Below are 24615 nucleotides of genomic sequence, written 5' to 3'. Positions count from 1 at the left end.
AGTGGATGGCCTCCTCCATCAAGGGGAAGGACATCACCGATCTTCGGGAGGCCGGGTACCCGGTGAAAGAAATCTCCCACCGGCTTCCGGCCAAGGGGCAAATCGTCCCCACCCCGAAGCCCAATGAGAGGGTGGTGTTCATCCCCCATTTCGTCTGCGGGCTCATGTTCTATTATGGGCTAGATTTCCATGATCTAGCCCTGAACTCCTTGCTCAACATCTCGGCATTCATTGTCATGTGCGAGGCCTTCCTCCGCATTCATCCCACTTCAGATTGTGGCTCAAGATCTTCAACGTGAAGCCGAACTATTGTGAATTAGTGATAATTATTGTCATAATTTTGAATATCCTTTTACTGAACATTACTCTTTTAATGTGGGAACAATTTATAGTATTCGAGTTTTCTATGATACTCCCACTATTGTGAATTAGAATAAAATTTCTTATTTCAAGAGTAATAAATTTTCTATGCTTTTGGGTCATGAAAAGAATGCTTTATGTGATGGTTATATTGATGAATATATTCATGATGCTACTGAAAAATATTATGAGAGAGGAACTTATGATTCATGATGCTCTCTTTCTGTTCCAATTCTTATCTTTTAAGTGAGCATCATTGAACGCATCATGCCTAGCTAAAAGGCATTAAACAAAAGCACTTGTTGGGAGACAACCCAACACTTTTACCTACTGTTTTTGTGTGTTCACATGATTAGCCTACTGTAGTAATCATGTTTTATTGCTTTCGTTTCAATAAAGTGCCAAGTAAGACCTTTGGGATGGTCTATGGTGTTAGTTGATTTGATCTTGCTGAAAAACAAAAAAAATTGCACTCAGGAGAATAATTCTCATTTTTAACAGAAGCGTGATAAAATACTGATTCTTTTTGCAGAAGATTAATAGACAAATTACCCAGGCGGTCCTAATTTTTCAGAATTTTTGGAGTAACGGGAGTATGGTTGGAGTACAGATTACTAAAAACGGTTCTGTTTTTGATAGATTCTGTTTTCGATGCATAGTTTGCTTGTTTTGTAGTTTCTATTGCTTATATCGCTCAATATAAATTTTGGAAATGATATGCTACAGTAGGAATTGTATGCAAACAATTATGAATCTTGTCTTTGACAGCACCAAAGTGAAATGGTTTGCTCTTTATCATACTAACATATCTCACGAAGTTCCGTTAAGTTCTGTGTGATTGAAGTTTTCAAGTTCTGGGTGAGATATCAATATGAGGAGAACAAGGAGTGACAATACCATAAGATTGGGGATCCACAAGGAACCACAAGTTAATATTCAAGGAAGATCCAAGCAACTAAGCTTGGGGATGCCCCGAAAGGCATCCCCTCTTTCGTCTCCAACATTATCGGTAACCTCACTTGGAGCTATATTTTCATTCATCACATGATATGTGTTTTTCTTGGAGTGTCATTTTATTTTGTTAGAATTTGCTTGCTGTTATTTATAATAATGTTTTGCATCTTTAATTTCAATAGAAATTTCAAGGATAGCCTTCACGATGCTTATTTTGCAAGTATATGAGTTGCTGTTTCAAAACAGAAAGTTTACCGATGTTGCAAAAATTCCCGAGAAAACTCAGAATGTGATAAAATTTTGAAACTTTTTGCACAATAAGCTCTGGTAAATTTTCTATAGCATGGTAAATTTTCATAATTTTTGGAGTTAAATAAGTATTGATACTCTTGCATTCTTTATAGGCTGTACTGTTTTGGCAGATTGTTGTTATATGTTTGCATTGTTCGCATATGTTTGCTTGTTTAATGATTCTATTTGAGGATAGGAGTATTAAATATGCAGAGTCATTTTGTATGCAATGTTGAATAATAATTTTGGTGATTTTCTACAGTAGAGAATGATAAGGTTTTGCATTGATTTATACTAACTTATCTCACGAGTTCTTGTTGAGTTTTGTGTGGATGAAGTTCTTGAGATTTAGGAAAACTGTGATATGATAGGTATTAAGGAGACATAAAAGTACAAGCTTGGGGATGCCCAAGGCACCCCAAAATAATATTTCAAGAAGTCTTAGGCATCTAAGCTTGGGGATGCCCCGGTAGGCATCCCACCTTTCTTCTTCAACAACTATCGGTTAGTATCGGTTGAGCCTAAGTTCTTGCTTCTTCACATGATGTGTGCTATTCTTGGAACGTCATTTTTTTTGTTTTGATTTTTGTTTTAATAAAATACTTAGATCTAAAACTTTTAAATAAGAGAGAGTCCTCAAATAGCTACCCCTTCACTTAACTACTCGCTTGATCTTCACTTATATCTTTTTGGAGTAGCTTGCCATTTACACTTGTGCTTCACTTAGAGCATCTCCAACCGCGCCCCCAAGAAGGCCCCCAGGTGATTTTTCGGCCGCCGGCGCCAAAAAATCGGCCCAGTCGCGCCCCCAAGGGCCCAGTTTTTGCCAGCTCGGGCCGAAATTGGCGCCGGCGGACCCAACCCGAACCCGGCGCGCTGGGGGTCGCTTGGGGGCGCCGGGCGAATCGTTTTTGGCGCGAAGAGCCGCGGGCCAGCCGCGTCAGCGACTCGACTCTCTTCTCGCCGCTTCGTTGTCCTCATTGACTCGTTTCCCATGGCGAATCAATGCCAAAGCTGCGCGCTACGCACGCTGCCGCGCCAGTCAACCTCCATTGATACCTCACGGGCGGCGCAGTGAAGGCCGGGCAACACGCGTCCCCTCGGCCGCCACACCATCAAGCCACGCGTAATGCGCCGGCCAAGCCTACCACGGGGCGCCTCCGCCTATATAAGTCGACCACCAGCGCGACGGAGACACGCACAGATACTCCGCCGCCGACGCACCCATTTATCCCCCTTCCTCCTCTCACCGTCTTCAGTTCAGAAGAATGGCCGAGCGCTTTCCAGGTGACGGCGCGGCGGCGAATGGCTTCAGGCGCCGCCATCTTCACGAGGACGAGGCTCGCCTCCTTTTCGAGGCCGAGTACCCGGTCCCGCCGGACATGCGGGTGCCCGGGGCTTGGAGGATCAGCGCCGGTGGTGTGCCGGTGCCACCACCACCCACCGGGACGGCGCGGCTTGCGGAGATCGCACGTATCCGCGCGTCCTTGCCGCGGGCGGCGAGGGAGGGGCCACGGTACGTCCCCGACAGCCCGCTCTGGGAGCCCTACTTCCGCCACCGTCATGCCGAGCAGCTCGAGGCCACCAACGGCATCGTGCCCTCCGGCAGGCTCAACTCCGAGGGCCGGCGCCGGTGGTGGGGCGTGCCCGGCCACACATTGGAGGCCGTCCTCGAGTACATCGAGGGCGGCAACACGCCGCGCCTCGAGTACCCCGCTCCCCCGTCCTTCTCACGCCGCCTTGGAAGCTCCTGGATGCCGAGGCGCATGGAGCGGCCCGAGGCGTCCTCCTCCTCGTCCGGCCGCTCGTCGGGCTCTCCCTACCTCTGCCCCGTCAAGCCGGAGGCCCAGGACACGCTTGTCAGCGCGCGCACCCGCAGCTCCGGTGTCCGCATCGGTGACTCCTCCCCCCCACCGGCCGCTTCGTCCTCGTCGAGCCCAAGCCGGAGCCTGGCCTCCCCGCGGAGTACGAGGAGATAGTCCGGCGCAGCTTCTCTGACGAGGACGCCCTGCGGTGGGCGCGGGACGACTACCTCCGCGACGAGATGGTCCGGCAGCGCCAGGCCCTGGAGGAGATCGCCGCCCGCAAGCGTGGGCGCGAGGACGAGCACGGCATCGTGGTCCTCGACAGCGACGCCCCCGGACCGTCCAACCCGCTGCGCCAACCGGGGGAGGGATGCAGCAGGGACGGCGGCGGCGGAGACGACGATGACGACGGTGGCGACTACACGCGGTTCTACTGCCTCCTCGGCATGTATAACTGCAAAGGTGGGCGGCGGGCGGCGAGCAGCGAGGTAGATGGCAAGGAGCGGCGATGGAGACGGCGGGGGCAGCCCGTGCTAGTTTCTTTCTTTTTTTTGTAAAATATGTTTAAATTTGAACGAACTTGCCGATGTTTGCATTAAATTCAATCCGTGTTTGCGCCGTATTTGACTTTTTCAAAAAAAACGTGGGCGCCGCGACTGGGGGGCATCACGCCCCAAGTGCGCGGTTTAGCGCTGGTGCGCCCCCAGGGGGCGATTTTTAGCTCCTCCTGGGGGGTCAACGGCTGGAGATGCTCTTATATACTATGAGTAAATTGTTGAATGAATTGAATATCATGAAGTTGAAATTATATGTTCATATCATTCCTAGTGGTAGCTTCACATTGGGTTTATAAAGTGAAATCTTTTGAAGCTTGACAATCACAATATTGGTCATACAAGCAATTCATGAATGATTAGTAGAAGGAAGAGAACTTTCACATGCAAATACACTATCTTGAAAATCTTTTGTGATTGTGATCCCCCATCAAAATATTATATGCTAAAAAATTGATGTTGGACAAGGAAGACAACGTAATGATTTATGTTTGTTCATATTCACATAAAAGTTGTATTGTCATAGATACTTCAACATGTGGTGCTTGCCCCCCATCCCTGCTAGCCAAAACTTCCGCACCAAGTAGAGATACTACTTGTGCATCCAAAAACCCTTAAACCCAAATCTCATTTTCTAGAGTCCACCATACCTACCTAAGGATTGAGAAAGATCCTTCTAGTAAGTTGTCATCGGTGCAATAAGGCAATAAAAATTGCGTCTAAAAGTGTTAGATCATTTAGTGTAAGAGAAAATTGAGCGTTGTACGAACTTGTGATGGCAAAGAATAAAAACGGCAGACTGCATAATAAAAGTTGCTATCATAAGGGGCAATATAATGTGATGTTCTTTTGCACTAAGGGTTTAAGCATACAAACAAATAAGCGCATGGCAACCTCTGCTTCCCTCTATGAAGGGCCTAGCTTTTACTTTTATGTATTTACTTTCATGCAAGAGTCAAAGTTTTTTCTCTCTATTCCTTTTTTAGTTTTCTCTTTTGGCAAGCATCTTGTGGTGAGGAAAGATCTAGGAACATATATCCAATTCGATATGGGTGGGCATGAGTTATTATTGTTGACATCACCCTTGAGGTGAATACGCTGGCAGGCAAAATTCTAAGCCCCTATCTTTCTATGTGTCTGGTTGAAATGTTTTGCTCATGTGTATGCGGTGAGTGTTAGCAATCATAGAAGACTATATGATGGTTGAGTATGTGGAGCTCTTACTTAGACTTTGTTGAATAAGTTGAATTGCAATTGCTTGGTGACTGAGAACATAGGTTGTTGAGTTTCAAGAGAATTCATTGTTTGACCCTTGACATGTGAATTGGTTGCTACTTTGACATGAGAAGTTTTATAGGAAAGAATTTCTGTTATGATGCTAGGAAAAGTGATTGAAATTGTCGTTGATCAAACTTGTGCACTTTGCTAGCATTCACACTTCATAAATTATTTCTTTTACCATTTACCTACTCGAGGATGAGTAGGAATTAAGCTTGGGGATGCTGATACGTCTCCAACGTATCTATAATTTATGAAGTATTCCTGCTAATATATTATAATTCTTGGATGGTTTACAATCATTTTATAGCAACTATATATCATTTTTTGGGACTAACCTATTGACCCAATGCCCAGTGCCAGTTGATGTTCTTTGCTTGTTTTTTACATTGTAGGGAATCAATATCAAACGGAGTCCAAACACCGTGAAACTTTTTGTGCATTTTTTATGGACCAGAAGACCACCAGTGGGCTAGAGCAGCACCTAGGGGGTGCCCCTAGGGGGCACAACCCACCAAGGAACGCCTAGTGGCCCAGGCACGCCCAGGTGGGTTGTGCCCACGTCGGCGACCTCCCGCACTCCCTCTTTGCCCTGTAAATTGTTAAATATTCCAAAACGCTCGGGGGTAACCCTTGATCAGATGTTTCGCTGCCGCAAGACTCTGTAGCCACCGTAACCCAATCTAGACCCCGTTCCGACATTCAGCCGGAGGGGGAAATCATCACCAGTGGCCATCTTCATCATCCCGGCGGCCACCATGATGAGGAGGGAATAGTCCACCCTTGGGACTGAGGGTTTGTACCAGTAGCTATGTGTTTAATCTCTCTATCTCGTGTTCTTGAGATGTCACGATCTTGATGTATCATGGGCTTTGTTAATATAGTCAGATCATATGGTGTTTTCCACTTTCTATCTTGTTGTGATGAATTGAGTTTTTCCCTTTGAGATTTTGTTGTTATCGGATTGAATACTTTTATGGATTTGAGAGCACTTGATATATGTCTTGCATATGAATACTCGTGCTCACAATGGGGTATCATATTGATTCACTTGATATGTGTTTTGGCACTCAACTCGCAGATTCCCATGGTGACATTGCGGTAATCTATGCATAGGGGTTGATGCACATTCTCGACTTTTGTGTCTTGATGACCCACAAGTATAGGGGATCTATCGTAGTCCTTTCGATAAGTAAGAGTGTCGAACCCAACGAGGAGCAGAAGGAAATGATAAGCGGTTTTCAGCAAGGTATTCTCTGCAAGTACTGAAATAATTAGTAACAGATAGTTTTGTGATAAGATAAATTGTAATGAGCAACAAGTAACAAAAGTAAATAAAGTGCAGCAAGGTGTCCCAATCCTTTTTTAGCAAAGGACAAGCCGGAACTCTTATAATAGGAAAAGCGCTCCCGAGGAAACATGGGAATATCGTCAAGCTAGTTTTCATCACATTCATATGATTCGCGTTCGATACTTTGATAATTTGATATGTGGGTGGACCGGTGCTTGGGTGCTGTTCTTACTTGAACAAGCATCCCACTTATGATTAACCTCTATTGCAAGCATCCGCAACTACAACAAAAGTATTAAGGTAAACCTAACCATAGCATGAAACATATGGATCCAAATCAGCCCCTTACGAAGCAATGCATAAACTAGGGTTTAAGCTTCTTTCACTCTAGCAACCCATCATCTACTTATTACTTCCCAATGCCTTCCTCTAGGCCCAAATAATGGTGAAGTGTTATGTACTCGACGTTCACATAACACCACTAGAGGCTAGACAACATACATCTTATCAAAATATCAAACGAATACCAAATTCACATGACTACTAATAGCAAGAATTCTCCCTTGTCCTCAGGAACAAACGTAATTACTCACAAAGCATATTAATGTTCATAATCAGAGGGGTAATAATATGCATATAGGATCTGAACATATGATCTTCCACCAAATAAACCCACTAGCATTAACTACAAGGAGTAATCAACACTACTAGCAACCTACTAGCACCAATCCCGGACTTTGAGACAAGAATTGGATACAAGAGATGAACTAGGGTTTGGAGATGAGATGGTGTTGGTGAAGATGTTGATGGAGATTGCCCTCTCCCGATGAGAGGAGCGTTGGTGATGACGATGGTGATGATTTCCCCCTCCCGGAGGGAAGTATCCTCGGCAGAACAGCTCTGCCGGAGCTCTAGATTGGTTCCGCCAAGGTTCCGCCTCGTGGCGGTGGAGTCTCGTCCTGAAAAGTTACTTCTGATTTTTTTTCTCATCGAAAGACTTCATATAGGAGAAGATGGACGTCGGAGAGCCACCAGGGGGCCCACGAGGTAGGGGGCGCACCCTAGGGGGGGGCGCACCCCCCACCCTCGTGAGCAGGGTGTGGGCCCCCTGGCCTTCATCTTTGGCGAGGATTTTTCTTTATTTATTTTAAGATGTTCCATGGAGTTTCAGGACTTCTGGAGTTGCGCAGAATAGGTCTCTAATATTTGCTCCTTATCCAGCCCAGAATTCCAGCTGCCGGCATTCTCCCTCCTTATGTAAACCTTGTAAAATAAGAGAGAATAGCCATAAGTATTGTGACATAAAGTGAAATAACATTCCATAATGCAATAAATATCGATATAAAAGCATGATGCAAAATGGACGTATCATTTCTGGGTAGAAATCTTGGGGCACTCTTTGAAGTTCTTTGTGTTGGATTGAATATTACGAATTTGAAATTATTTGCTGTTATTTTAGTATGAACTCTTGGATAGATCAATCGGGAAGAATAGCTTCGAGGTGGTTTCGCACCCTACAAACGATTTATTCGTATTCTCTCCGCTAGAGAGGAACTTTGGAGTGATTCTTTGTTGCATGTTGAGGGATGGTTATATGATCCAACTATATTTGCATTGTTGAGAGATTGCACTAGCGAAAGTACGTACCCTAGGCCTCATTTTCAAGCATTGAAATAGCGTTTTTGTGCCCGTTTACTATTTGATACCTTGCTGTTTTTATTTATTCAGATTATAAAAATATATTTCTACCATCCATATTACACTTTTATCACCATCTTGTATCGACGAGACCTCAAATGGTCCAATCTCCATGCTCCGGTGTCATCCCTGGATCAGTAATGCTGACACCACACAGTACTTGAAGGATTTATAACAGAGTGACAATCACACACTTATTACATCGAATCTCAAAAGAGAATTTATTACAATAAATATGGCTTAAGGCCATCTAATAACGATAACAGCGGAAGGCTTCGAAGATAAGTGAGTCCATCAACTCCAACAGCATCCCTGAGTATAGAACCACGACCTAAAGGCACCTTACTCGTCGTCTGAAAAGTCTGCAACATGAACGTTGCAGCCCGAAATGGGTCAGCACATGGAATATGCTGGCAATGTAACACATAGAGAGCAATGAAAAAAATACGGCTGTACTATATGCATATTTGGCTGGTGGAAAGCTCTATGGTTACAGTTTTGCGTAAAGCCATTTTTTCCCTACTGCAAAGGAATACATTTTATTTAACTATCATGATGGTTGTTAAACATTGAGAGTGTAGACACCCTCTCAATCCCAATTAAACATCATCATTAAAACCCAACAAAATTAATTAGAGTATCATGATGAGATTCACATGATAATCCAAGTACTAGATACTCAAGATATCCATAACCGGGGACACGGCTAACCATGATTAGTTTATACACTCTGCAGAGGTTTGCGCACTTTTCCCCACAAGACCTGATCTCCTCCACAAAATAAAATTTGGGATGTTACAAACCTACCCCCCTTAAGATGAATCTCGCCCTCGAGAATCGGGTTGGCTAGAAAATAGGTGAGGGTGGTCCTTCAGCAGATCTTCCTCTCGCTCCTAGGTGGCTTCATCCTCCATGTGCTGGCTCCACTGAACTTTGCAAAACTTGATAACCTTGCTGCGGGTGACTCGGCTAGCATAATCAAGAATCTTAACTGGTTTCTCCTTGTAGGTCAAATCATTGTCCAACTGAATCGCTTCCAGCGGCATTGTATCTCTCAATAGTATATTAGCCATCTCCGCGTGGCACTTCTTTAACTGGGAAACATGGAACACATCGTGAACTCCTGACAATCCTTCGGGCAATTCCAACTTATAGGCTACTTCTCCCATACGCTCCAAAACTTTGTATGGTCCTACAAAACGTGGCGCTAACTTTCCCATAACTCCAAAGCGCTTAACTCCTCGAAGTGGAGATACTTGAAGATAAACTCGGTCTCCGACTTCGTAAACTGTCTCCTTGTGTTGAGGATCTGCGTAGCTCTTCTGCCTGGACTGGGCTACCTTGAGCCTATCGCGAATCAGTTTCACCTTCTGTTCAGAATCCTTAATCAGATCCGGTCCAAACAACCGGCGGTCTCCAACTTCATCCCACGCCAATGGGGTCATGCACCTCCTTCCGTACAAGGCTTTGAAAGGGCCATCTTCAAACTGGATTGATAACTGTTGTTATAAGAGAACTCTGCGTATGGCAAATTCTCGTCCCAACTAGATCCATAATCTAGCGCACAAGCTCTTAGCATATCCTCCAAAATCTGATTGACTCTCTCGGTCTGTCCATCTGTCTGCGGATGGAAAGCTGTACTGAACTCTAGCCTGGTACCCAAAGTTTCATGCAACTGATTCCAGAACTTTGAGGTAAATTGGGTTCCTCTGTCTGATACAATGCTCCTTGGAACTCCATGCAGACATACAATCCTGGTCATGTATATCTTTGCCAACTTGGCACTAGTATAGGTAGTCTTCACTGGAATGAAATGAGATACCTTTGTCAAACGATCGACTACAACCCAAATCGAGTCATAGCCTGAACGAGTTCCGGGCAATCCTGTAATAAAATCCATACCTAACTTATCCCACTTCCATTCGGGTATCGGCAATGGCTGTAGCAATCCTGCTGGCTTCTGATGCTCTGCCTTTACTCTCTGACATACATCACAAGCTGCTACATACTCCGCAATATCCTTCTTCATTCCGGTCCACCAGAAAGTATCCTTCAAATCCAAATACATCTTGGTATTTCCTGGGTGAATCGAATATGGTGAATCATGGGCCTCTTGCAGAATTAACTTCCTGATCTCCGAATCATTAGACACATAAACACGGTCTTCAAACCATAAGGTATCGTGATCATCCTCACGAAATCCTTTAGCTTTTCCTTTGCTCATTTTCTCCTTAATAGAAGCAATCTCCTTGTCAGTCCTTTGAGCTTCTCTGATATTATCCATCAAAGTAGACTGAATCTCCAATGCTGCTACATAGCCTCTCGGGACTATCTCGAAACATAGCTCACGAAGATTTTCAGCTAACTCCCTTGGTAAATCTCCCGTCATTAGGGTGTTGGCATGACTTTTACGGCTTAGCGCATTGGCTACTATGTTAGCCTTTCCGGGGTGATAATGCAATCTCATATCATAATCCTTGATGAGCTCCAACCATCTCCTTTGCCTGAGATTTAACTCCTTCTGCGTGAAAATATACTTCAAACTCTTGTGATCCGTGTACACCTCACAATGATTTCCAATGAGGAAGTGTCTCCAAGTCTTCAATGCATGCATTACGGCTGCTAACTCCAAATCATGTGTGGCATAATTTAACTCATGAGGCTTAAGCTGTCGTGAGGCATCTGAAACAACTCTTCCTTCCTGCATAAGCACTGCTCCAAGTCCTCGACGTGAAGCGTCGCAATACACCTCATAATCCTTAGTCTGATCTGGCAAAATCAACACTGGTGATGTAACCAAACGTTTCTTCAACTCCTGGAAACTGGCCTCACATTCCTCGGCCCATATGAACTTGGTATCCTTCTTCAACAACTCCGTCATAGGCTTCGCAATCTTCGAGAAATTTTCAATGAATCTCTGGTAGTATTCTGCAAGTCCAAGAAAACTCCAGATCTCTCCAACTCTTGTTGGCGCTTCCCAATTTGTCACAGTGTCAACCTTAGTGAGATCTACTGCTATACCTTCTCCGGATATAACATGTCCGAGAAATCCAACTCCCTTCAACCAAAACTCACATTTGCTAAACTTGGCATATAACTGATGTTCTCCGAGCTTACCAAGTACCAAACGCAAATGCTCCTTATGCTCCTCTTCATTTTTCGAGTAAACCAGGATATCATCAATGAACACTATGACGAACTTATCCAAAAACTCCATAAACTCCTTGTTCATCATGTTCATAAAATATGCAGGGGCGTTAGTTAGTCCAAATGACATGACTGTATACTCGTACAACCCATACCTGGTGGTAAAAGCCGTCTTAGGTATATCCTATTCTCGAATCTTCAACTGATGGTATCCTGATCACAGATCCATCTTGGAAAATACCTTAGCTCCTTGCAATCGATCAAACAGATCATTGATCATCGGTAGTGAGTACTTGTTCTTGATGGTTACTTCATTCAATCCTCGATAATCAACAACCATCCTTAACGATCCATCCTTCTTCTCCACTAGAAGTACTGGCAATCCCCAAGGCGAAGAACTTGGGCGAATATAACATTTGTCCAGTAACTCTTTAATCTGCTTCTTAATCTCCTCCAAATCCTTTGCGGGCATCCTATATGGTATCTTAGATATTGGCCCTGTGCCTGGCAAAAGCTCAATCAAAAACTCAATATCTCTATCTGGTGGCATGCCTGGCAACTCCTCTGGAAATACATCAGGGAAATCCTTCACTACTGGTACTTCCTTCTGCACAACTCCTGTTAACGAATTTACTTGAGTCCTTTTTGGCACATGCTGGGATACATACTTGATCCTTCTCCCTACTGGGGTGGTAAGCAAAATTGACTTACTGGCGCAATCGATGTTTCCACCATACATCGACAGCCAATCCATACCCAAAATTACATCCAAACCTTGTGATTCCAAAATGATTAAATCCGAGGGAAACACATGCCTACCTATACTCAATGGCACTTGAAAACATCCCTTACTAGCCATATACTCCGCTCCTGGTGAGCTTACTAACATGGGTGTTCTAAGACTTTGGTGGGCAGGTTATACTTATCCACAAATCCCCTTGATATGTATGAATGCAATGCACCAGTATCAAAAATAACGAGTGCACTAAATGACTTAACCAAAACTTACCGATTACTGCATCCGGCTTCTCTTCAACCTCCTCCACGTTAATGTGGTTCATCTGTCCCGTATTGAAAGGGTTCGGCTTCTTCACAAAGCTTCCATTGCCATTTCCATTCTGAGATTCAGGACATTCATTGGCATAATGTTCGGTCTTCTGGCACTTAAAGCAAGTGACTTGGCTCATGTCTCTTTTGGCTGGGGTTGATGGGTTGGTACGGTTATGGCCGTTGCTTCCTCCATTCCCATTACCATTCTTGGGGCCGTTAGGATTGTGCGAGCTACCTCCTCCATGGGTATGCTGAAAATGTCCTCCCGGTCTAGGGGTAAAACGTGGCTTCTGCTGAGCTCCTGAATTGTACTTCCCTTGTCCATACTTCCTCTTGTGGTTCTCAATCTGCTGCTGCTTCCCTTCAATCATAAGAGCGCGATCTACCAACTCCTGGTAGTTGTTGAAGGTTGCTACCATCAACTGCATGCTCAACTCGTCATTCAGTCCTTCCAGAAACTTCTCCTGCTTAGCTGCATCCGTAGCAACGTCATCTGGGGCATAACGTGCTAGCTTACTAAAGCACTCCACATACTGGCCAACTGTCCGTCCTCCTTGGCGCAAGTTGCAAAACTCACGCTTCTTCATGGCCATAGCTCCTGCTGAAACATGGGCAGTGCGGAAAGCCTGCTGAAACTAGTCCCATGTGATAGTATCGATAGGGAAAGTGGCGGTGAAATTCTCCCACCATGATGATGCGGGTCCTTCAAGCTGATGTGCGGCAAACTTCACCTTTTCTGCAACTGTGCATCCTGCCGTGGTCTGCGGAGCCAATCATCTGCTACTATAGGCTCGGTGCTACTGGAAAACACCGGTGGATTCAGCCTAAGAAAACGGGCTAAGTGGTCAACAGGTGGTGGTGGTGGTGGTGGGTTGTTGTGGTTGTTCCCCTGATTCTGATTCTGGACTAGCAACTGCATCAACGTGTTCTGCTGCTGGATCAACTGAGTGAGCTCCGGTGGGAAGGTAAATCCGGGGTCACGTCTCGGAGGCATCTGAGGGTTTAGAAAAGATGAGATTTAAGAATAGAGAGGGGTCTAGAGAGAAAACACTACCCATATGCACATGAGGCAAAAGCAAACAATTCACTTCATTTAATCAAACAAGGGCATACAATCGATCTAACTATCGCAAAAGTGCTCGGACTACTATATTTACATGGTGGACTACTACTACTGATGGGGTGGTCTACTAGAAATATTCTTCAGTTGCAGACTCCATGATATCTGCTCCTACTTCATCAACATAGTCATCATCGCTATCATCCGGATCCGAGTCGGTGTCGTTTATGATGATGTAGTCTTCCGGGCGAATCTCCTTGGGTTCTTCATCTTCTTCTACTGGTGTAGGGCCTCCCATAAATATTCCGATCTTCTTGATCAGATCGTCATTCTTCTCCACTAATACTTCGATTTCCTCTTCATAATCTTCACGTGTAGCCTTGAGTTCTTCCTCCAGTTCCGTGATTCTTGTCCTCGCCTTCTTCAGATCTATCATGTCTGCGCACATCTGGTTCTCCTGACGTCGAATGTGCTGGTTTAACTCCTGGATAAAAAGCTGCAATTGATCTGTCCTTCCTGGTGCTGATCATCTCCCAGTGCTCATCTCGTCGCCCATAAATCTGGTAGATAGTATCTTTGAGATCATTGCGGTAAACTTCTCCAATGCGTCCCATGGCGATGTGAGCTGCCATGCTCTTTCCTAGACTCCAGGCTGGTGCATCAAAGGAAAACTCTATGGGCTCAGTGACTGGCATGAACGTCCTTCCTGGAACTTGAACTTGAATCATCCAGCGCTCCTCTTTCGGTAAAGTGGGGTTGTAGGTTCCGGTGAAGCTTGGTACTCCTATGTTCAGGTATCTAGTGACTTCCTTCAAGTGACGTCCAAAGGGTGTATCTTCATCCGGTTGCGTGAACTTGTTCCTTGCATCCGCCATCCTAAAAGAGTAGAAAAGATGAGGAGTTAGAATGAGAAGAGTGAGTAGTGATCTAGGGCTTTAGCTTAGTGGTCGTGTCCTATAGTCAACGTGTGCTCTAATACCATCTTGTAGCGATCAGACCTCAAACGGTCCAATCTCTGTGCTCCGGTGTCATCCCTGGATCAGTAATGCTGACACCACACAGTACTTGAAGGATTTATAACAGAGTAGCAATCACACACTTATTACATCGAGTCTCAAAAGAGAACTTATTACAATAAGTATGGCTTAAGGCCATCTAATAACGATAACAGCGGAAGGCTTGGAAGATAAGTGTGTCCATCAACTCCAACGGCATCACTGAGTATAGAACCACGACCTAAAGGCACCTTACTCGTTGTCTGAAAAGTCTGCAACATGAATGTTGCAGCCCGAAACGGGTCAGCAAATGGAATATGCTGGCAATGTAACACATAGAGAGCAATGAAAAAAATAAGGCTATACTATATGTATATTTGGCTGGTGGAAAGCTCTATGGTTACTGTCGGTGTCAAAACCGGCAGATCTCGGGTAGGGGGTCCTGAACTGTGCGTCTAGGCCGGATGGTAACAGGAGGCAGGGGACACGAAGTTTTACCCAGGTTCGGGCCCTCTTGATGGAGGTAAAACCCACTGTCCTGCTTGATTAATATTGATGATATGGGTAGTACAAGAGTAGATCTACCACGAGATCGGAGAGGCTAAACCCTAGAAGCTAGCCTACGGTATGATTGTTGTTGTGAATGTTGTCCTACGGACTAAAACCCTCCGGTTTATATAGACACCGGAGAGGGTTAGGGTTACACAAAGTCGGTTACAATGGTAGGAGATCTACATATCCGTATCGCCAAGCTTGCCTTCCACGCCAAGGAAAGTCCCTTCCAGACATGGGACGAAGTCTTCAATCTTGTATCTTCATAGTCCAGGAGTCCGGCTGAAGGTATAGTCCGGCTATCCGAACACCCCCTAATCCAGGACTCCCTCAGTAGCCCCTGAACTAGGCTTCAATGACGACGAGTCCGGCGCGCAGATTGTCTTCGGCATTGCAAGGCGGATTCCTCCTCCAAGTACTTCATAGAAGATTTTGAACACAAAGATAGTGTCTGGCTCTGCAAAATAAGTTTCCACATATTGCCATAGAGAGAATAATATTTACACAAATCTAATCTGCTGACGTATTCCGTAGCGCGACACACCACGGCCAAGCCTTTATCTGAGTCATTTTATTATCCCACCTCAGCGCGTCATGCGAGGCGGTTTCCTTGGCACGTCTTGTTAAAGCAGAGATCGTGTCCCCTTATTCCGGGATTCTCATCAATACGGGCGTGGGTAACCCAACCGCTTCTAGGACTCCTAGATTATAGGCAAGTCCAAACGGACACGGAGAGGACGCTTGATATTCACCCTCTTTATAAAGGGACAAGGCTTTTATTTTTCCCTCCCGTGCTCAATCGAATCCTTCCCCCACCTCAAGCTCAAACGCCCAAAGTTCAAGTCAGGTGCTCCGAACCTTCAGTCATGTCCGGATCCAGCCTTCAAGGCCGATGGGTGTCTTCCTCCGTCACGGAAGAAGACATCAAAAAGTTGAGGGAGGCCACATATCTGACCGCCGAGATTTTGCATCGGCTGCCTCCCCGAGGGCAGGCCGTCCCCACCCCCGAACCCAACGAAAACGTCGTGTTCGTCTCCCACTTCCTCCGAGGTCTGGGCCTTGCTCTGGATCCTTTCGTCAGGGGTTTGATGTTTTATTATGGGCTAGACTTCCATGATCTAGCTCCGGACTCCTTTCTTCATATCACGACATTTATTGTCGTGTGCGAGGCCTTCCTCCGGGTTACCCCTCACTTTGGCCTATGGCTCAAGACCTTTGAAGTAAAGCCGAAGATGATCGAGGGGCAACATGCAGGGTGTGGAGGTGCCTCAATACGCAAGATGACGGGAGCTCCGTGGCCCAAAGGTTCCATCCCAGAGGTGTCTGAATTGTGGCAACAGGAGTGGTTCTACATCATGGCTCCTAGAAGTGCCAAGTGGGCGGTCGCCCCTGTTTTCCGCTCGGGCCCTCCACCACAACTGATGTCATGGATCAGCAGAGGTCTGAGCTGGGGTCGAGCCAAGGACGTGCCTATACTGCAAAGCCGCATTCGAGATCTCTTCAATGGAGATTTCAGTTTAGTTGCGGTAATGCAAGTTATGCTGGTTCGTCAAGTCCAGCCTTGCAAACGCCGGCCTCTTCGCCTGTGGGAGTTCAATCCCGAGGGACCGCGTGTCATTCAAAATTTTCTCGGCCTGACGCACGAGGAGATGTACAAGTCATTCTTCGGACCTCAGGTGGAGTGTCCGGAAATCACCGAGGACATGGGCCTGAGTAGTAACCGCGCCGCTGAATAGGTAAGGCATCTTCCGGCCGAACATACTATCTCTCCTTTGTTACGAAGTTATTTCTGAGACCTCTCTTTTTGACCAAGACTGGCTAACAAAGGCGAAGTTGATTCGGTGTTCGGCCCCCCTCCCTGAGGGTTTGGAAAATCCGGTATTGGAAAAGATGCTCCAGACCGCACCTTGCCCGGAGCCCTTGAAGGAAGATACTGTGGAGGATAATACGGGCGGATGCGGGCCCCCAATGCTGCCCATTCTAACCGAGGGAGCGAGCGTCTCCATGAAGGAAGACGACCAGAAGAGGAAAAGGACTGCGCCCGGGGATTCGGAAGCCGAAGCTTCCAAACGGGAGAAGAAGTCTCCCACAGAGGGTCCTACCTTGGGGGGCGTTGTTGCCGCACAAAGTCCGCGGGGGGATCAATTCTCCCGCGAGTCGTAAGTGACCCGAAATACTTTAATAGTACAGATATGCCATCTTTTTCTTCTGAGAATATAACCACCGCATATATCTTTGCAGTTTGGGCCTTAGCCCCTCTCAAATGAGCTCGTCTTCGGGGGATCTTCTTCCAGAGATGATGGAGAGCGAAACGCCTCCTCCGGACTCCTCCACTCCGGAAGCGGGCGACCCTGAAGTGTTGTCGCGGAGGGCCTCTCCGAGTCCAGTGAGGCCAGAAGATAATCCCATTGACCCCCGAAGAGAGTAGACAAAAGATGAACATCTCAGATGAACTTCTTCTGAGGGAGTTGGTGGGGCGAGCGGCCATCTCAGATGAACATCGTGTGCTGATGAATACGGTGATGGAGAGAATATTGTCCGCCGAAAGTGGATTGCATGAAGCTTTTATGAGTCTACTGACAGGCTTCGAGGTACGTAAAAGAATGTATGATAGTCCTGCACATGCTAGGTGTGCCCTGTGTAGATATTAGCCCCTGAGACTCTGGTTGTCGTCGGAAACGACGACGAACAAAGGATCAAATTCCCAGGTAATAACCATACTGCCTCTATGTGCAGGTGATGGAAGCTCCGGTGGCTAGCCGGACTAGCGAGTTTGCCCATTTAGAACGGCAGTTGGATGCGGCAGACGCCGACATCAAGCTTGTTAACAAAAGGCTTGACGAGGCACAGGGTAAGTGTCATTATCTGGTAAACGCCACATAGGAAGAGCAGCATGATGCCAGTATCTTTAATATGTTGTGACTGCAGATGGAGCTGCCACTGTTGAAGCCTTGCGGGCAGAACATGCCCGAGCCAAGGAACAAGCGAGGTTGGGTAATGCGGCTGCTTTGAAGGCGGCCGAAGAGTTGCAAGCCGAGAAGGCTGCGCATGGCGAGAGCCGAGACAAGCTGGCCAAGATGGCCATAGAATTAAAAGCCACCGCCGACCGTTGCCGGGTTCTTGAAAAGGAAAACCAAGCGAAGGCATCGGACCTTGAGAAGGCTGCTGCAACGAGAAAGGACCTCCGCTCTGCTATGAGGGCAAAGAAGGAGGAGCTGTGGGAAGCCGGGGATATTGTAGCTGGGAAATCCTTTATGTTGCGGAGGAAGTTCGGAGATCCACGGTATGCCCCTCTGGATCGACTGTGGAGTTTGGAGGATGTGTATATGGATTTGGCGGCGAGCGCTGCCGATGCGGCCAAGTATTTGCAGGGTCAGACGGACCGTGAGGTAGACCAGCTGTTTTGGAGATAATTCCATTCTCCCGAGCGTCCGCTTTCATTGACTGACCAATTAGCCGAATGGGCCAAACTAAATAGGTTGTCCGGACTCTCCATGAGGTCTGTTGTGGATCAGCTATGGCCGGAAAGGTCAAAACCGAATAGCTATTTCAGCTTGGTGCAGCAATTCCTTGACGTGGTGTCGCGCATTAATGCGATGAAGAGGTTGGCGTGCATAGAGGGCGCACGGATGACATTTGCCCGTGTTAAAGCATATTGGGCGGAGATGGATGGTACCACTGTTGCAGCGCGGGATTCGGCCATAGGTCGAAGGGCTGCTGAGCACTACTTTGAAGAAGTTCTTGAGGGTGCTCGTTTGATAGAGACCCAGTGCTCAAAAAATATTATGTTTGAGTGATATGTAATCTCATTGTAAGCGAAATGCTTTTATAAATTTTTATAAGGCTATTTTTGTACTTTTGCCTGAAAGGAATATGATGCCTCCTGGGCGGCCGTTTATGTATACATGTGTATAACCTGAAAGATTGCAGTCGTCGGCTTCAACCCCCACGCATATAATGCAGAGGTGCTCGCAAAAACACGCTGTAACGCCCCAGATATAACTTTCCCAATTTGTACTCCAACTCTTGCCGTTTCCGGCGTTAAGTTATATTTATTTCCTCGGGTTCGGGTTTTGTCTCCGTGTGTTGTTTTCTTTTTCATGCATCTCATATCATGTCATCATGTGCATTTCATTTACATACGTGTTCATCTCATGCATGCGAGCTTTTTCCCCGTTGTCCGTTTTGCATTCCGGCGCTTCGTTCTCCTCCGGTGGTCATTTCTACCTTTCTTTCGTGTGTGGGGATTAAACATTTCCGGATTGGACCGAGACTTGTCATGCGGCCGTGGTTTACTACCGGTAGACCGCCTATCAAGTTTCGGGTCATTTGGACTTCGTTTGATACTCCAACGGTTAACCGAGGGACCGAAAAGGCCTCGTGTGTGTTGCAGCCCAACACCCCTCAAATTTGGCCCAAAAACCCACCAAACTCTGCTCCATGTCCTAGAGCGTTCGATCACGATCGCGTGGGCGAAAACCGCACCTCATTTGGACTCTCCTAGCTCCACTTATGCCTATTTATACCCCCTCCATTCGGATCTTCTTCCCCGTCCAAACCCTAGTCTAAAAAAAACATCAGATCCCGCGCGCCGCCGGACACTTCGCCCGCTGACGGACATTGTCCGCCCAATCCGTCCGGGCCAATCCCGCGCTGCCACGTGGGCAAGCGCGCCCACTTCGCCGCCGCCGTCCACCGCGGCCCGCCGAGCCCGCGAGGGGCCCTCCCCGGCCCGTCGGTGCCCGCCGCCGCATCGTCTCACCGCCGCCACCTTCCCCGACGCCGGCATCGCCCGCCACCGTAGGCCCCGGCGCCGACCACCACCGCGCCATTGCCGGAGCTTCGCCCCGCCGCCGTCGGTAGCCGCCGCGACCGCCGCCGCCCGCCCGCGACCTCCGCCGCCGTGCGCCGCCCCCCCCCCTTGGCCGGAGCATCGCCGGCCCGCTGCCGCCCCTCGCCGGAGTGCTCGGGCTCGCCGGAGCTTCGCCGGCCCGATCCGATCCGGTTGGACCAGATCCACCAGGTCAGCGATCCAAACACGCATCGCCGCGCCTGAACCACTCCATCCCGCTCCACCTCATCCCGCGTTGACTTTTTCGCGGAGGTAAAAAATCCGTCTAAGTCCCCAGATCTCAGATCCATGATGCCCTGTTCGAGGCCTCGTAACTCTGTAACCGTAACTCCGTTTTGGGCATATATTATATCAAAATCTTCGACTCGACATGTACATCATTTCATTCCATTGCATCATTTGCATTTGAGGTCATCTTGATTCCCAAAATGCTGTTAGTAGGAGGCTTCGTGAGTTAAATTGCAGATCCGTTAGTTCATCATGCACTTTTGTCATTTTTGCCATGTTTAATCCGTGCATGATATGCCTGTGCCCCTTTGGGATGAATTGTTAAGAATTTTGTCTTCTTTCCAGAGGTGCCACCCATGCATTTTTAGGATGTGTGTGTTGTCTTGTGCAAGCTTGCGAAGAGAGGTACCTGAGATTGCTGATTCCAGGGACTTAGTGATTTTCACTAAGTCTGGGATATTTTAGATCATGATGCTATATGTCCAGCTTGTTCCCTAGTGATCCGTGCCTCTTTTGAGGATGATCAGTAAGGGAGTTTTGATATTTATGTTATGCTCTATTCATCCATGTCTTTGTTTGCATATGTGGAGTGCTCTAGGTTCACTCAATCGAGCTCAACTTTTGCTTCGTTGTTAATCTGGGCAGATCGTCAACTTGTTTGCGATTTTGCCGATGCTACTGTTAGTGTTCCATGCATGCTATGCCTTTGTTCTTGCCATGTGTAGCTATCATATTGTGCCTTCTTGCTGGTTATATGCTTGCCTTGCCATGACTTGCACCGTAGTGAGTGCATCGAGCACGGTTACATGCCTTCGCGAGTTAAATTTCTGCATGTCTCAGTTTTCACTAGGTCTGAAAACTGATTGTGTTCGAGCTATGTTCGTGAGCTCGGTAGAGTATTTTGTGAACCCTTTTGGCCCCAGGTCACTTTGGGTGTTTTGTTAAGCTTGTTGAGTAGCTCCATTCCATATTCTTACTTGTCATGTTCAGGTCATTTATCATGTTGTTTTGCTGCTCCGAAGAGGGCTTCGTGATCTGAAATTTCAGGCTAGTGTTAATTTCACTAAGTCTGGAATCTGTTTTGCATATTCATTTTTGCAATGCTTGTTTGAACCTCTTAATGGATGAATTTGCCTATGGCTCAGTGCTAGTGTTTTGTTAAGCATCTTGTGTACATCACTGCCATGTATTTTGTTTTCATGTTTGGTGTCTGTAGCATGTTCATTTCGTTGCATTTAGGAGCCTACTTGCTGTATATCGCAGACCGGTGTCATATCTTAAAACGCTTGCCATTTCCAAACCGTAACTCCGATTCCAATGATCTTTATATCATTTTCAAGAGATTTCATCCCCTCTATCCAGTGGCACCCTTGGAATTCCAAGTTGAGGCCAGGTTCATGCATTTCCTGTCATATCTTGCATTTTGCATCCCGCATCGCATCCCGCATAGCATGTCATCATTTCATCATATTGCTTGGTCTTGCACGTGGTTGATTGTATCCTTGTTGCTTGTTTGTCTTGTTGGGTAGAGCCGGGAGACGAGTTCGCTACCGAGGAGCCCTTTGAGTTTGCTTGTGAGGATCCAGTCAACTCTGACAACTGTGCAGGCAAGATGATCATACCCTCGAAATCACTACTATCTTTGCTATGCTAGTTTGCTCGCTCTTGCTATGCCAATGCTACGATGCCTACCTTTTGCTTGTCAGCCTCCCAATTGCCATGTTGAACCTCTAACCCACCATGTCCTAGCAAACCGTTGATTGGCTATGTTACCGCTTTGCTCAGCCCTTCTTATAACGTTGCTAGTTGCAGGTGAAGTTTGGAGGCCGTTCCTTGTTGGAACATTTATTTACTTGTTGGGATATCATTATATTGCCATGTTATCTTAATGCATCTATATACTTGGTAACGGGTGGAAGGCTCGGCCTCTCGCCTAGTGTTTTGTTCCACTCTTGCCGCCCTAGTTTCCGTCATATCGGTGTTATGTTCCCGGATTTTGCGTTCCTTACACGGTTGGGTTATAATGGGAACCCCTTGATATTTCGCCTTGATTAAATCTTTTCCAGCAATGCCCAACATTGGTTTTACCATTTGCCACCTAGCCTTTTCTTTCCCTTGGGTTCTGCAGACTCAAGGGTCATCTTATTTTAACCCCCCCGGGCCAGTGCTCCTCTGAGTGTTGGTCCAAACTAGAGCACCGTGCGGGGCCGTCCCTCGGCAACTTGGGTTACGTTGGCTCCCGTACGCTTAGCTTATCCGGTGTGCCCTGAGAACGAGATATGTGCATCTCCTATCAGGATTTGTCGGCACAGCGGGTGGTGTTGCTGGTCTTGTTTTAACCTGTCGAAGTGTCTTGAGTTACCGAGATACCGAGTCTGATCGGAACGTCTTGGGAGGAGGTCTATTCCTTCGTTGACCGTGAGAGCTTGTCATGGGCTAAGTTGGGACCCCCCTGCAGGGATTGAACTTTCGAAAGCCGTGCCCGCGGTTATGGGCAGATGGGAACTTGTTAATGTCCGGTTGTAGATAACTTAAACCTTAATTAATTAAAATGAATCAACCAAGTGTGTTGCCGTGATGGCCTCTTCTCGGCGGAGTCCGGGAAGTGGACACGGTGTTGGAGTAAGGCTTGCGCAGGTTGTTCCTTCTAGTTTCTCGCTCGCGCTTTGCCTCCTCTTCTCGCTCTCCTTTGCGAATAAGTTAGCCACCATATATGCTAGTCGCTTGCTGCAGCTCCACATATACTTGCCTTATCCTTCCTATAAGCTTAAATAGTTTTGATCGCGAGGGTGCGAGATTGCTGAGTCCTTGTGGCTCACAGATACTATAATTCCAGATGCAGGTCCAGGTGATTCCGCTCCAGGTGACGGGTACGAGCTCAAGTGGGAGTTCGACGAGGACTCTCAGCGTTATTATGTTTCTTTTCCCGATGATTAGTAGTGGTGCCTAGTTGGGGTTTGATTTAGGGCCTTGTCGCATGTTGGGTTCTTTTCCATTTTGGCGCCGTAGTCGGGCCATGAGTGTTTGTTTGATGAATGTTATTTATGTACTCTGATGTGACGTGGCGAGTGTAAGCCAACCATGTTATCTCCCCCTTTTTATTATGTATTACATGGGATGTTGTAATGATTGCCTGACTTGCGACATTGCTTTCAATGCGGTTATGTCTCTAAGTCGTGCCTCGACACGTGGGAGCTATAGCCGCATTGAGGGTGTTACACATGCGTTCACACTTAACCCAACGTCTTGGTCCTATTAAGGAGGTGATGGCGGAGCGAGCGAGGCAACCGGACTATAATGCTTTAGCACTTTCACATAGCCATAGGAGTTTGATAGTGGGGCTACTAGATAGCCCCTGGTGGCTCCGCACTCTCCCGATCCTGGGGTGCGTACATGCCTGGCCGGAAAACGGCCCTTCTTAAGGCGGAGGAATTCTAACATTCCCACATGTCATCGAGTGGTTGACCAGTCTCACGCTATATCATGACAGTCAGTTTTCGGCTTTCTCTACAGAGGTGCTCGTCTGGATGAACCAGGGCACAATCACAGTAGTTCTCCTGGTGCTACCTTAGCCGGTAAAGCGGAATGTAAGGCACCAAAACACAGGAGCCAGGAAAACCCAACATTTGACCAAAGACAATGATTCGGAGCTGATGCATATAGGGCCAAACTCGCGACGCCGAACACTCCCTAAGGTATTCGGTCTTTGTGGTATAAACCGGGCCTAAATAATGGCCTTTGTAAGAAGCCCCTTGTGTCCAGGTACGTGCATTGTTCTGGCGTGGCCACATGCCAAGACGTCAGCATCCTTCTCAACGGTGGATATGTATCAACAAGAGACAGTAAAAAAGGTTTACGCAGGGTCTTAATCTAAAAAGAATCGTTGGAGCGGGTCCCTGCTGCACGTCTGCGCCTGTGTCTCCCTTGTGCCGTATCCTGGACGGGTGTAGCACGATGATTGTCTGTAAAAGAGAGGAAGTTAAGTGAAAAAGTTGTCGTGCAAACAGATAGTTTTTAAAGAAACCATGTATAATTCAAGATGAGAAGAAATTGCCACTTGTCTGCGTGCGTTGAGCCCCTTGTATTGACAAACAGGTGTGTGACCATTTATTCGGTATAAGTAGCGATGCCAGACTTGATTAGTTGTGTCTGAGGTCTTGACGACCTATTGGATGTTTTCGTTGGTCCGGGCGCCTTTAGTGTGTGGCTGCCAAGGCAGCCTCACTCTCTTCGGCGCGCAGAGATCACTTGATATTTCCATGAACTGAAATGGTGCCACGTGGACCGGGCATCTTGAGTGTGAGGGAGGCATAGCGTGGTATTGCATTAAAGCGAGCGAAAGCTTCGTGTCCGAGCAGTGCTTGATAGCCACTTTGAAACGGAGCGATGTGGAAGGTTAAATGCTCTCGACGGAAGTTATCGGGGGAGCCGAATATAACTTGTAGTAGGAGGGAGCCCGTACAACGAGCCCCTGGGCCTGGCGTTACTCCTTTAAAGGTG

At 47.0% G+C, this 24615-nt stretch overlaps 1 protein-coding gene across 1 annotated transcript; it reads left to right on the top strand.

Annotated features, from left to right (window-relative positions):
- Positions 1–2873: 2873 nt before the first annotated feature.
- LOC147985386 (uncharacterized) lies at positions 2874–3584 on the top strand. The gene has a single exon (XM_087539876.1). The coding sequence runs from the start codon at positions 2874–2876 to the stop codon at positions 3582–3584; it is 711 nt and encodes a 236-aa protein (XP_087396002.1).
- Positions 3585–24615: the final 21031 nt, after the last annotated feature.

This window comes from Triticum urartu, chromosome 2A, assembly GCF_056163025.1.
Source record: "Triticum urartu cultivar PI428250 chromosome 2A, HENAU_Tu73, whole genome shotgun sequence".
Taxonomy (NCBI): Eukaryota; Viridiplantae; Streptophyta; class Magnoliopsida; order Poales; family Poaceae; genus Triticum; species Triticum urartu.
Note: the sequence above shows the minus strand (reverse complement) of the source record. Positions and strands in the feature narration are given on the sequence as shown.